The 12,760-nt window shown below is 38.2% G+C and overlaps 1 protein-coding gene across 1 annotated transcript in view; it reads right to left on the bottom strand.

The window, feature by feature from the left end:
• Positions 1-12,760, bottom strand: part of LOC139712152 (serine/threonine-protein kinase 10-like) — a 57,499-nt gene that overhangs the window by 21,012 nt on the left and 23,727 nt on the right. The window contains exons 4-5 of the mRNA XM_071623987.1: positions 12,180-12,252; positions 10,248-10,442 (exon numbers count right to left, since the gene is read on the bottom strand). Coding sequence (XP_071480088.1) covers positions 10,248-10,442; positions 12,180-12,252 — 268 coding nt within the window. The remainder of the gene's footprint in view (positions 1-10,247; positions 10,443-12,179; positions 12,253-12,760) is intronic.

Raw genomic sequence — 12,760 nt, 5'->3', positions numbered from 1 at the left:
GTATGAAATACACACCAGTCCATGAAATCAACTGTCTCCACACTGAGAGTGAGAGGCTTGTAAACAAACAAGTCTTCCATCGTGCTGCTGATTGTTTAACACATCCAACACTTTGCCTGACTAACTTCAGGCTGGGCAACTTGTGGATATCCGCACTTAAATGAAGATGACACTCCGTAAGATTTATGCATTAAGATCCAGCATGGCATCAATGTAACTGACACCTCCACACAAGCTGGAGTACAATGAAAATTATCCAGTCAAATATCATTCCATGATAAGGGGTATCTCTCAAAATGGGTCTAAAAATCTGCAAAACTGATGGCGGACCATGGGATGTAGTAATAAAATCCAACCAAGGAGACTCCAGAAATCACAGTAATTTAATCTGATGTTCCTGGAGATATATTTCAGGTTACTTCTCTATGTACTTGTGTGTGGGTGACCAAGTGAAGAATGAAGGAGGGACAGAACATGGCTTCAAATACGTGATCATGGATTAACGCCTTTGAACCGAAGCAAACGTCACAACAGACCAGTGAGCTACGGGTGGGGGTGTCACTGACTCAGGACAAGAGCTGTTTAGCCAGGAGGAAGTGGAGGAGTGCTCTGGGAGCTTGGGCTACAAGCTGCTCCCACAAGGTGAGGCAGATATGTACACAGGGGTCATTTTTTTTTAAGGTGATATATGATCCATTGACAGGTGTGAGGAAAGGTTGGTGGATCAACATGATTACAAATTTCCCCTCTCTCTTCCCCCTCCCTCCCTATTCATCCCTCTCTTTCTTCCTCCTTTGACCCTATCTCTCCCTCTCTCTCTCTATCTTTCTCTGTCATATATATACATACAACTATCTATCTTTCTCTCCATTTCCCCTTCTCTTTATCTATCTGTCTGCCTATATCCATGTGTATATCTCTCTGTCTACTGATCTATCTATCTCTCTATCTATCTATCTATCTGTCTGTCTATCTATCTATCTGTCTATATCCATGTGTATATCTCTCTGTCTACTGATCTATCTATCTCTCTATCTATCTATCTATCTGTCTGTCTATCTATCTATCTGTCTATATCCATGTGTATATCTCTCTGTCTACTGATCTCTCTCTCTATCTATCTATCTATCTATATGTCTGTCTATCTATCTATCTATCTATCTGTCTGTCTATATCCATGTGTATATCTCTTTGTCTACTGATCTATCTATCTCTCTATCATTTGTCTTTCTATCAGTATAGCCTCTGTGCTCTCCCACTTTATTCTCTCTTATCGTTCACTCAATCACTCCAAAACTGTAGCTTCCTGACAAACTGTACACTCCTATGAGAAAACAAAACACCTCAATGTGGAAGATAAAAATAGCATCTCTCTCCCGAATGTAGGGCAAATACACAAGCAGGACTAATGATACACAGATCCATATTATTTCAGAGGGCAGCTGTATGATCATGAAGTAGCTCCATGGCATGATGAAGGATTTGAATTAATGCTAGCTGGAGTGTGAGAAACCAATTGTAACATCTCATACAATATGAACCATATCAAGTCAACAGATTCAGAACTAAGTGCACTTGCATGCTGCACTGTGCAAGAAGCCATATTTGTTGCCTTGAGTTGCTATGGTACACATTTATCATATTGAACACTGTGTAGTGGACTACCTACTGTACCTACATCATTAACACTGATTTCATCTTGATGGGTGAATGTGTTAGAGAGGGGAGAAGAAGGTGAGAAGGTAGATGAGATTACACAATGTCACCTAAAATGAATGTAGCTATCTGATTGGTCGATTGCTCATCACATGATCCCGGATGACATTCAGTTAAAAGTTCCATTGCACGCTGTCACTGTCAGCCGTGCAATTTTGTTTGAGCAAAAATGGATATCGCATGGCTGACGTTACCAATTTCCATTGACTCACATGTTAAACTCATGATTGACTCAAAGTTTCTGTAGTCCACAGCACAGCTCTCACATCACAAGAAACAAACCTTTATTTCACACACTCAACAGTCACAAGGCATGCATTACAAGTGCACATTTTGTCACTCATTTCACTGCAGAAACAACTTCAACCGATTGGTTTCGTGTACGTAGACATTAACGTACGACTAGAAGCTGTGACTGTGCTACTCATTCGCCTTTCACGAAAAATGGTTATCATTTCTGCGCTAAATTCAAGAATTTGTGTGGACAACATCTGTTGACAGTCGAGGTGTTGTATAAAACAAATAGTGTATGGTCTTTACTCATGCAATGGAACAAGATTTCGCACTCGGTGAAAGATGAAGCGCACTATTCAACTCGGCTCCGCCTCGTTGAATAGAGTGCCTCTACAAAGTGTATCTTTCAACTTGTGCTCAATCTTGTACCACCGCACTCGTGACCATTCACTCTTGGTAAATTACTACACTGTCAGATCAGAGTTGTAGGCAAAGATGCAATCTTCCCATTTGAGGTTCTATCTTGTCATATCCTATCATCATATTCAGATTTACAAACAAAGCATTTGATACAAACCTCTTTAAAACTCCATAGTATGGTCAATATTCTTGGTTTACAACCAAAAAGTCTGCATAATATGACATCTCAGAACTGTTTAGGAATATCATCCAGGCTTATATTATCAGCTCTTCTCCTACAAAGCACATCATAATTTATCACATTTCAACTTGTTGTTGATCAAAGTTTTGATTTGAGGATCAGGATGAGGAAAATGGTATGATTACTTGGTATGAAACGTCAACCTTTCAAGACTACTGCCCAATATCGCAGAGTGCGGTCTGCAACCATACCCATTCTTTTCTACACTACTCAATGTCCACATCATTGTATTACTCTGTTTTAGCTCTCTGTTTCATACACTTTACCTCTTCAGTTTTTAATGTCTACTTCCTTACTCCAAAGCACCATTATGCTGAGTATGTGTTTAGAAACTACCAAGACCCTTGTGTTCTTCCTTACAATAGTGAGCATAGTTATCACACCATGTTTCCTGTCTAACTGCATACAAGAGATATATGGATAAAAAGCATCAACATCAAAACTCTGATACACACACACACACACAAAGTGCACATGCATACACTTCGTAGGTCTACTCTCTATATAAATTCCTTTACTTAAAACCCACAATTCATAATCATTTCTCAAAACGATATCACCTGTGCATCTTAAATTGCATTTATGTAACAGGCTTTTTCACCCAAGGGACCTCATTTTTATGTCCTTTCTCTAGGACAGAGTGTCACTGCCTTTCCCTAGAGGGGTGAAATCTAGCATTGGTCAGTCAGCTGGGTTCTCTGGGTCTCAAACAAACCCAAACCTCCATATAGCAAGACAGACATGCCACACTCATTATCCTTTGTTGATATTATTAGACAATGTACCTAATGTGGCCATGGATAAAATCCTTACCACATGAACCCAACCCAAACCCATCAAAGTCAAGTAATGGTAGAGTTGGTAAAATACTTCCTGTAGACCACACATCACACTACACACCATTGAGTCACTCCAACAGGTGGGAGGAAGAACTCTAGTGACTTCAGTGGCCATCATAAGGGTTCAGCCAAGCCATTCATGTCAGTGTAGGCGTAAACGGCAATCTCTACTGATAGATGAGCTTTACAGGAAGTTATCATTTGTTGAAGTACGTCAAACTATCACCAGGGAGAAGACTATCAATAACTGGCAACTGAAAGATTATGAAATGAGCCAGAAATACCAGGTCAATTACTTCTTTTGGTATTTACAACCACCTGTTATGCATTATATTGTACATTCCTCACTTTTTTGTATCATACATGAAGCATAAACAGTGTCACATTTTCTTGAATGTCAGATTCTAACAGCATTGCTCACAGAATGCTACAGAACTGTCTTTCCAGAAGTTACAATTCACCCTCTAGACAGGGGAAGCCCATTTCACTGTATAAACTCTTATGGGTAGATGAGTTTCAGAATCTAGAGGAATTAGTCCATAGAAGAAAAAAAAATAGTACATGACAATAGCTAAATGTATACACCAGACATTTCATAGGGGTATACTTTGGCAAGTTTCACTATTTAGGTGCTCTTTGCGAATTTAACAAGTCACACAAAATTTTAATTGTGATCCAGACATCAATGCAACGTGCACACATACATGTTACACGTACATTTGTAGAACACTATACACAGTTAAGCGTATAAACAACATCCATTATAATTCAGTTTAGTATGTCTAAAGCATGTTTACTGTATGTACTAACTAGTGCATTATAACTACTACAAGTCCCATGAATGTCTGCTTTGAACATTTAAATAATCTTCATATTATCTTAGAAAAACACTATAGTTCCAGCACTTTTTTATAAGTTTATAGCATTTTTGTTTTTGATGCAGGAATGCTAATTTTGCTTCCTGAAAATGAGTGAATAATACCAATCTCTGTCTTCATTGCTGTACTCCACCATCACAAATTTAACCACTTGCAAAATTGTCAGAAGTCCCAATGTTGATTCATCTGAAATAAAGGACATCTTATTACTGATACTGGTTTGTAACAAAATATCTAAATGAATAATATGGATGAATTACAATTTTATCAGCATTTCTTTCCTGTGCTTTATTATCTGGTAAATAACACTATGTAGCAATTCTTCCACCATTCTGACAACTACTAGAGATTGATTCTCAGAAAAAGAGATATGTTGTGAAAAAGACTCTACAATGGTGGGTAATGAGGCTCAACTTTTGAAGTCAGGATTCAAATTAATTTGCATACTGATGACAGATATATAGAAAATTGGTTGTGTCGAACAAACCAGTGATGGCAAAGGTCTTTATATAACATCTATTAGCCCGGTGAGGACGGTTTGATTTTACTATAACATGCATTTCCCATAGACACCTGCCCGAGTATACTCAGGACTCGTCCTCATCGGGTTAATGATGACTTTCTGCAGAGCATGGCAATAGGATATGATAAATTTACTGGAGGTGAAAATTGGTAACAATGACGACAATGGAAAGCACGAAAAAATAACCAAAAAAAAAAAAGGAAAAAGGAGGAGCTAATATTCATATTAGAAGTGAAAATGATACTGACTGTGACAGTCAAAATGGTGATGATCGTTATCAAGGACTGATGAACACAGAGGAACAGTGATGATGATGCTGAAAATGATTATAAAAGGCATTAATGGTAGAAGTTGACTGCAGCAATGAACACACGGTAGCAAAGCAAGAATTGGTTGCTAACTTGCTGCCGGTGGAGTGTGATTGACAGAGTGGAGTGTCTGCGGTCCACACCCATCATAATTCAAGATTAAAAGATTTCCAACAGACAGGCACGGTCTAAATACAGCATAGCTAGCCTGCAATGGATTAGACATACAGTCACAGATCTACCAATACAATGGCACAACTTAAAAGTCACCCATACGCACTCCAGCAGTTGCCTTTAAATGTCAACTTGCCCTGGATTGTGCACACAGTAACCTCAAATCATCCCTTTGATAGCACAGGTATCATTCAAGCTATCCCTGTGTGAAATCTAGCAAAACTGATTGAGGCACTCTAAGGGTGTGTTTAACTAAAAATTTTCTGAGGCAGAATCATGATCCTAAACGCATTTGAGGCATTTTAGGGCAATAGATAAACGCAACCACAGATGTTTTCAAACATGTTTAAAAATGCAGATTTAAAATGCCTAAAAAAAAGGGCAATTTGAGATGCCATTCTGAACTGCGTTTATATCTCTGATCTGCCAAGGTCAAGCTCCATGCAGTACATACCCCAGCAGGTTACAACTGACCTCTACTTCCTTGGTTGAACAGCGCAAAGCAGTCACACAGTGATAATACTCGAATTGAGATTATACGATGATTAGATAAACGCGGCACCTCGAGAATTCTGTTTTAAACAATGGTTGTAAATGCCATTCAAAACACATTTTGAAACAAGATTCTCTCTCTCTAGTTAGATAGATGCAGCCATAATCGAACAAGTTTATAGCAGAGTAGCACTCAAACGAAACTTCAAAATTTATCAACTCCCTAGAATGATGGACTCGCTCACCTGACGATCTCAAGAACCAAGGTACCAAAGTTGCGTACAGTTCCTGAGATTTCTCTCGATGATATTTCTTCCTCCTCTTCAGACAGCGACCCATCCTGTGTGCTGTCCATGCACTCAACCTCAGACTGGTAGGAACTCTTGCTACCAACCACCACGCCCTCTACCATGTCTTGTCACTTTAAACATTCGTTACAACCGACTGGGAGATGCAAAAACGTGGTTCTACGATTTTCTTTTACTTGTCTTTAATCAGAGTACAGTAATGGAATTAAGGATTCAGTTTGTGTATTAGAGTAGTCAAAGGATCCTGCAGGCAAAGTATAGCTTTCAATTACTCCAGCTGAATTAAACTTCAGTTCCTCAATATTTCTGACCACGGCTGGCACCAACAGCTCATTTGTATGCTACTCTCATCGTAGTCCATTCCTATCATACCATGTCAAATCAAATCCTTTGCAGACGACTTCCATCCATGGGTAGACAATTCCAACTTCTCTTATTGTCAAAAACTATGTCAATTTCCTCCAAACCAATATTTCTGTACAGACACAGACATTCCATGAAATCAAGCGCATCCCTCCTTCCAGCCTGTATACCGCTAATGTTCCATTCTGTATAACAAGATATATACCAGGACAGCCAGCTCAACAAGGGCTCTACCTTGAAAATGATGGGAAAATGCCTGACTTGTTTTAAAAAAAAAAAAAAGAGAGAGAGACACAGAGCACACACAAACTTAGCTGGCCCTTTTGGGGCAAAAGGGAGGACTTGCAAAAGCAGCGGGAAGAGGGGTGGAGGTCCAGACTCACTCAATTTCACACAACCATGACGCTTGCAGCACTACTTGGGATCTTATTTCTTATTGGCTTGTCACAGGCGTAGCACTAACAAGGAGGCAACCTGTAGTCTAGCTCACAAAGAATGATTTCATGCATGTTGGTATCATTCAACAATACCACTTTGTCATAGATGTGCATCTGGTTTGCACACCAATGCATTTAATCCTATCATCCCAAATAATAACCTAAATCTCCACAGCAAATATTACTGCACGTAAACAAAATTATCAAAGTTCAAGAAAGGTGTTTGATTCAGTAGACTACAGAAAAAGAAGATTTCATTGCTGCAATATGAGAACCAAGTGTTTGAGGTGGGGTGGGGTGGGGGAGTGGGGTGGGGTGGGCAAGGACCTGTAAGACAGGTTGAGAGATGGTTTGCCGTTGTATTAGTCATCATGTATTCTTAAGTCTTTCCTTCTACACCAGCTTGACTGTTTGAGACTATTCAAAGGTTCCCCTTCCTACAGACTTCAGAAAAATAAATACACCATGACCTTACTGTCTACGTACTTCCAGTATACCAGGCACAAAATCCACCTTTCCTTGGAGCACGACATGGATGTTTGCGTTTCCATCAGTGCAGTTGTCTTCATATTCAGTCCCTGTACTGTACAAATTTGAGTAGCCTACTTCAGGTTTTCAATGCAAGAATGAAGAAGTAAAAGTTCTGCTATCAGGCGAAATCACAGAATTCTACAGCTATCACACTGTTCAGCACATTCCTAATTCAGTCAAGTATAGATAATCCAGGGCACATTTTACTTAGTTTGACATAAGTTATGTCACGTGTATAATTTTTCTCCCTCTCAAGCTGTCAAAACAGCTTTTCATGTGCACAGTAGAGTGCATATTTCACAGTATGGGATGCATATTCTGTACTGCACTGGAAAATTTCTCATGATCCCATCACAGGTTTTATAAAATCCAGTGAAAGATTTAATGCAGTCCACAGTCAACTTTAAATACTGTATACGCTGTTATTTTCGCGAATGACAAGGCCATAGGCATTTTTGCGAGATGTTGTTTTCGCGAACTGACGCCAACGCTTAAGTTAATGCACTACTAACAGGGCGCACGGAGACATTTTTGCTTGTTCAATTCACGATCCAACTGTGATTAAGAAATTCTCAAAAAATTAAACCCTCGCGAAAAAAACAGCTTATACTGTAGTCTGTCCACTTGCTACAACCTAATGAATTTTCTTCACACTGAAGCTGATGTTTTAGACTCTAGCGTGTTATCCTGTCTAATGTATACTTTACACAATCAAACTAATATTTTGTTGCATCTAGTAGACTTTTAGTACAATTCAGTAGACTTCTGACACCATAAAAATATCATACAGACAGCCTAGGATTGCCCAGACTAAAATGCAGATATATGTCATACTAAAAGACAATGCCAATGAATTTCAGCGACTGTCCTCCCTAAGTCTATTTCTGCAACAATCCATTCTTGAACCTGTATACAATGTGAAATTCCAATCTGAATAGCTCATTGTATATTTCCATCAGTCAGAGAAACTAGCGTCACCACTCATTCAGAGAGTAAGGTAGGTACCCCACAGTGCAAGCAATGTCCGGGCCAAGGGGTCAGGGGAAGACGATGAGTTTTACCAAAGTGCAATCAACAACAAATAGCATAACCACAAACATACTGCTGGCTTCTCCCTGCCTTGAAAAGAGAAAAACTTCAATTCTCTACAGATGAGAACATGAAGATAGTAAAGCCAGTGCTGTACACTGGCACTAATCTGATGGTCCCTGACAAGTGAAATTCACCGTCAGACCAGTAACATTTTCAGGAATGGACCAGTAAAACATGAAAAAACTGGGTACCTACTGGTCCAACAGACAGGTCGGACCAGTAGAAAAAATGGGTTAGTGTGCAGCCCTGACAAAGCAAGTAGATAAGACTTACTGAGGCAATGCATGAGATAATTGCCCAGCAACTTTTCCTGACAAGAAATAGTTAACATGATTTTTCTTTTTCGAAATGGATTTCCATAGATCAATTCAATGGATGGATATTCTTCAAGCACTTAGAATAACCTATAAATCTTTCATAAGCCACAAAGAAAATTTGCCATTTATTCTTCTCTTTAGGGATCATCTAAAGAAATGTTTTCTAACTTTTACAATTTGATAAAACGCATCTTTTTGAACCTTTCTCCAATCAGTTCATCCTAAATCTACACAGATCAATGGAACTACTGTAAAACACAATATATTCGCGGCATGAAAATTTCGCGAATAAGAGCCCATGGCCTTTCTCGCAGCATGAAATTTTCGCGACTTACCACTGGCATCCAATGCATATTGCGTAGGAAAGAACTTTCGCGTGCATTTTAATTTCGCGAATGTTGCCGCTCGCGAAATTCGCGAAATTAAAATGCACGCGAACATTCCTCGTTTTACAGTATGCCAAATTCCATGTAATCTAATATATCTAATTGTAAATTGGATATAACAGCAATAGCCAATGGACTCATCCAATGCATTGATTTTCAAACACAAGTAAACTGGGATATCAACATACATATCTAGAAAAATGCATAGTCACTTTAAAAAATTTTTAAAAATGTACAAGGAATAGTTATACTATGAAGAGGTATTGATAGGGATATGATTTGATGGAGATTTCTAAAAAATAACAAGGTTCCTCCAAACTTATATCTTCTAGCACACACTATTTCACATACAGACATAGATAGATAGATAGACAGACAGATGTACAGTGTAGAAATACAGAGAGAGAGAGAGAGGGCACATACAACAGAATAATTACGAAGTATAACTGTTGCTTAAAAGATATGGTGTGATTTAAATTTGGTAGGAACATAAATCTTCCACAAAGTTGTGGAACCATCAGAATTATAGCTGAAAATGAATACTACGAAGAAAGTGGACAGGGGGTAAGGAAATAAGAACTTTTCCATGCCTACAAATTGTTACAAACAAACTTCTAATTAGACTACATAGGGTTTTTGCTGTTTTGGTTTGTCTTGTCACATAGTCATGAGTGAGTGCTACAGTGTACGTCTAGCTGCAGAGAGTTGTATAAACCTGTCTGCTGCCCTCTATACTTCAATGACAGGTAAGGCATAGAGCTGCTTGTAGGCACAATCACTGGTTACCACTTCACAAGTAACACATTTCCTGTTTTTCCTCAGCATACAAAACTCCACAAAGCTTACTTTCAGTTTTGCATCAGATTCAGAGACATTCTGAGATGGTTTTCATGTGAAGTGGTGTCATCAGAATAGGAAGAAAGGAGTATAAAGGAGGACAAAAACTAAAGTGAAAGGAGAAGGAGAGAGTAAAGTTGACAAGACTCACCATCTGCTAGGTGCGGAGAGTCTAGGCGGCTCAGCTTTGGGAATCTTGATGAGTACTCTCATGGGGTTAAGGTCATGGTAGGGGGGTTCCTGCTCAGCTAGCTCAATAAGGGTGATCCCTAGAGACCAGATGTCAGCCTTGTAGTCATAGGGATTGTCTTTGAGGGTCTCACATCGCACCACCTCAGGAGCCATCCTGAACAGGATGAGGTGAAATACAAACATCAAAATTCACTCCTATTGACAATATCAAACAACGACCAGGATGATGACAAAATTATGGCCATACTACTACTGACTACTACTACTACTACTACTACTACTACTACTACAAATATTACTGTTGCTGCTGCTACTACTACAACTACTAATACTACTACTTACAGTACCTAATGGTAGTAGTAGAAGTAGTAGTAGTAGTAGTAGTAGTAGTAGTAGCAATAATAATGGCACTACCAATAATTATAATAATGATAATGAATAAAAAAGTTAATTGCAGTAATAACAATATATATGATGACATAGAAAATATTGATAACTATTATCAACATCACCATCACAGTCACAACTACATTCAAAATGAGTGATTACTGACAGAGAATACTGACAGGAATTTAAATAATTTCGAGAGTGGAATATCTATTAAACTTCATTGCACGACCAGTGGTTTAATTAACCCGTTGAGGACTATTCCTAAGTATACTCAGGCCGGTGTCTGTGGCTATGGGTTTAGAGCAAAATCAGCTCATCCTCAATGGGTTGAAGAAAAAAAATGAGCCCAAACTGGATATTTTTATTCATTTATTTTTCTCTTTCTAATTATTTCCTAATACACCAGTACCCGCATTGACATCCTTTCTGGAGTTGTTATTCTTCAAACTATCCCTTGACAATAATTAGACATACCTACATATTGGAAAATGAAACACACACACATCCAACCTGCATCTATCTTCACTTAAAGAAGGTATTCTTAGTTAAATTTATTTTCTCTTTATTACCTGCTCTTAATTTCGAACTGTTGTTTTAGAATGTGATGCAGAAAGCTGTGAGGTGCTGTACAAATAGCTTCAATAGACAATTTAATACTACTAATTGTAAAATTGAGTATTTTGGAATCAGAATAACAACACTGTTCTAAAAATAAATGTATGATTTTAAATTGCCATTCCACATTAAAACTGTCCCTGTTTGATAGCTGCCTTTTAGCCTAAATCAAATATCACTCACTTAGAATAGCATTTTCAGAGAAATCAGCCTTTTAAATAAAATCATACTAGCTGACCTGAAAGGAGACTACCAATTCTACTGAAATGTGTAACCAAAGAAGAGGGGCTAGGAGTCATCAGTCCAGACGATGTCAACAGATACCCCCAGACAGAGCATAAATTTCAGTTGCCACAGCAACGGCAATGCTTTCTAATTTGCTGTGGTTACAGGCCACTGCATAATTTGGACTCACAGAGACGTCTTGTTGATCTGCACCAGGGCCAAAATCCTGTCGTCAATTACCGAGGCAAGAGTAGCATCTCATGACCAAACATCAAGTTAATACCCCGACCCAGACATGGTTACAGCCTCTCATGAATAACTCCAAATTTTCAAAAAAATTGTGAGGTTTTCTGTCACTACTATACAAGCATAAATGACACATAAAAATGTGCTGCCATACTTTAAGCAAACCTTAGTGAATTTTCACTGAAAATATGAAGTAAAACTTCCAAGACTTTAATTCTAAACATTTCAACTATGTAGGATCTTTAAAATATGTGGTCGGTACATGAAATTTTTTATCTTGGAAGAAAATGTTAAATCTCCATATCTACTCACTTTTTTACAATATGTACAGCAAAAAAAAGGGTAAAACTACCAAACAAAAAGGAACCATGTAGTGCATTGAAACAGTTGGCATTGTATGACTAGTGAAACTTACCAGTATGGTGTGCCAATAAAAGAATCTCTCCTTTGTTGAGGTGTGGAGTTCTTAGCAGACACACCAAAGTCACCTGAAATGAAATAAAATAATCACAGAAAAATGACACATTTGAAAAAAGAATCAACAGCCTCATAAAAGCCATTAACCAGTCTTACAGAGTGCAAGGCACATCAGTCAGAGAAATGTGCAAACAAAATTCCTTGATTTAACTTTGGTTAATGGCTTCGCTCTATGATTTACTACATATTTTAGCAATCAGTGTCCTTCAAACCCACATATTCATATTCCCACAACAATCAAAACTCACTGTCAGCAAGTAAAAATGAAGGATTATATGACAATGGCATAATAGTTAAACAATTCCTTCACAGTTTGATACTCCCATAAAGATATGATAATAGCTGAATGATTGTGCAATACTTCCACATGAAATCCTATATAACCACGTGCAAAAGAAACGTGACCATCATTTTTTTTCTCCATTACAAGAGGTGACACAACATTTGTTTCTGCGACAATTATTCCAGTCTTATTTTCTCAAAGGACTAAGGGTTAGGGTTAGGGTTGTGATAGGGTTT

This window comes from Diadema antillarum, unplaced genomic scaffold, assembly GCF_040938485.1.
Source record: "Diadema antillarum isolate AM-2024a unplaced genomic scaffold, OU_Dant_1.0 seq00001765_RagTag, whole genome shotgun sequence".
Classification (NCBI taxonomy): Eukaryota; Metazoa; Echinodermata; class Echinoidea; order Diadematoida; family Diadematidae; genus Diadema; species Diadema antillarum.
Note: the sequence above shows the minus strand (reverse complement) of the source record. Positions and strands in the feature narration are given on the sequence as shown.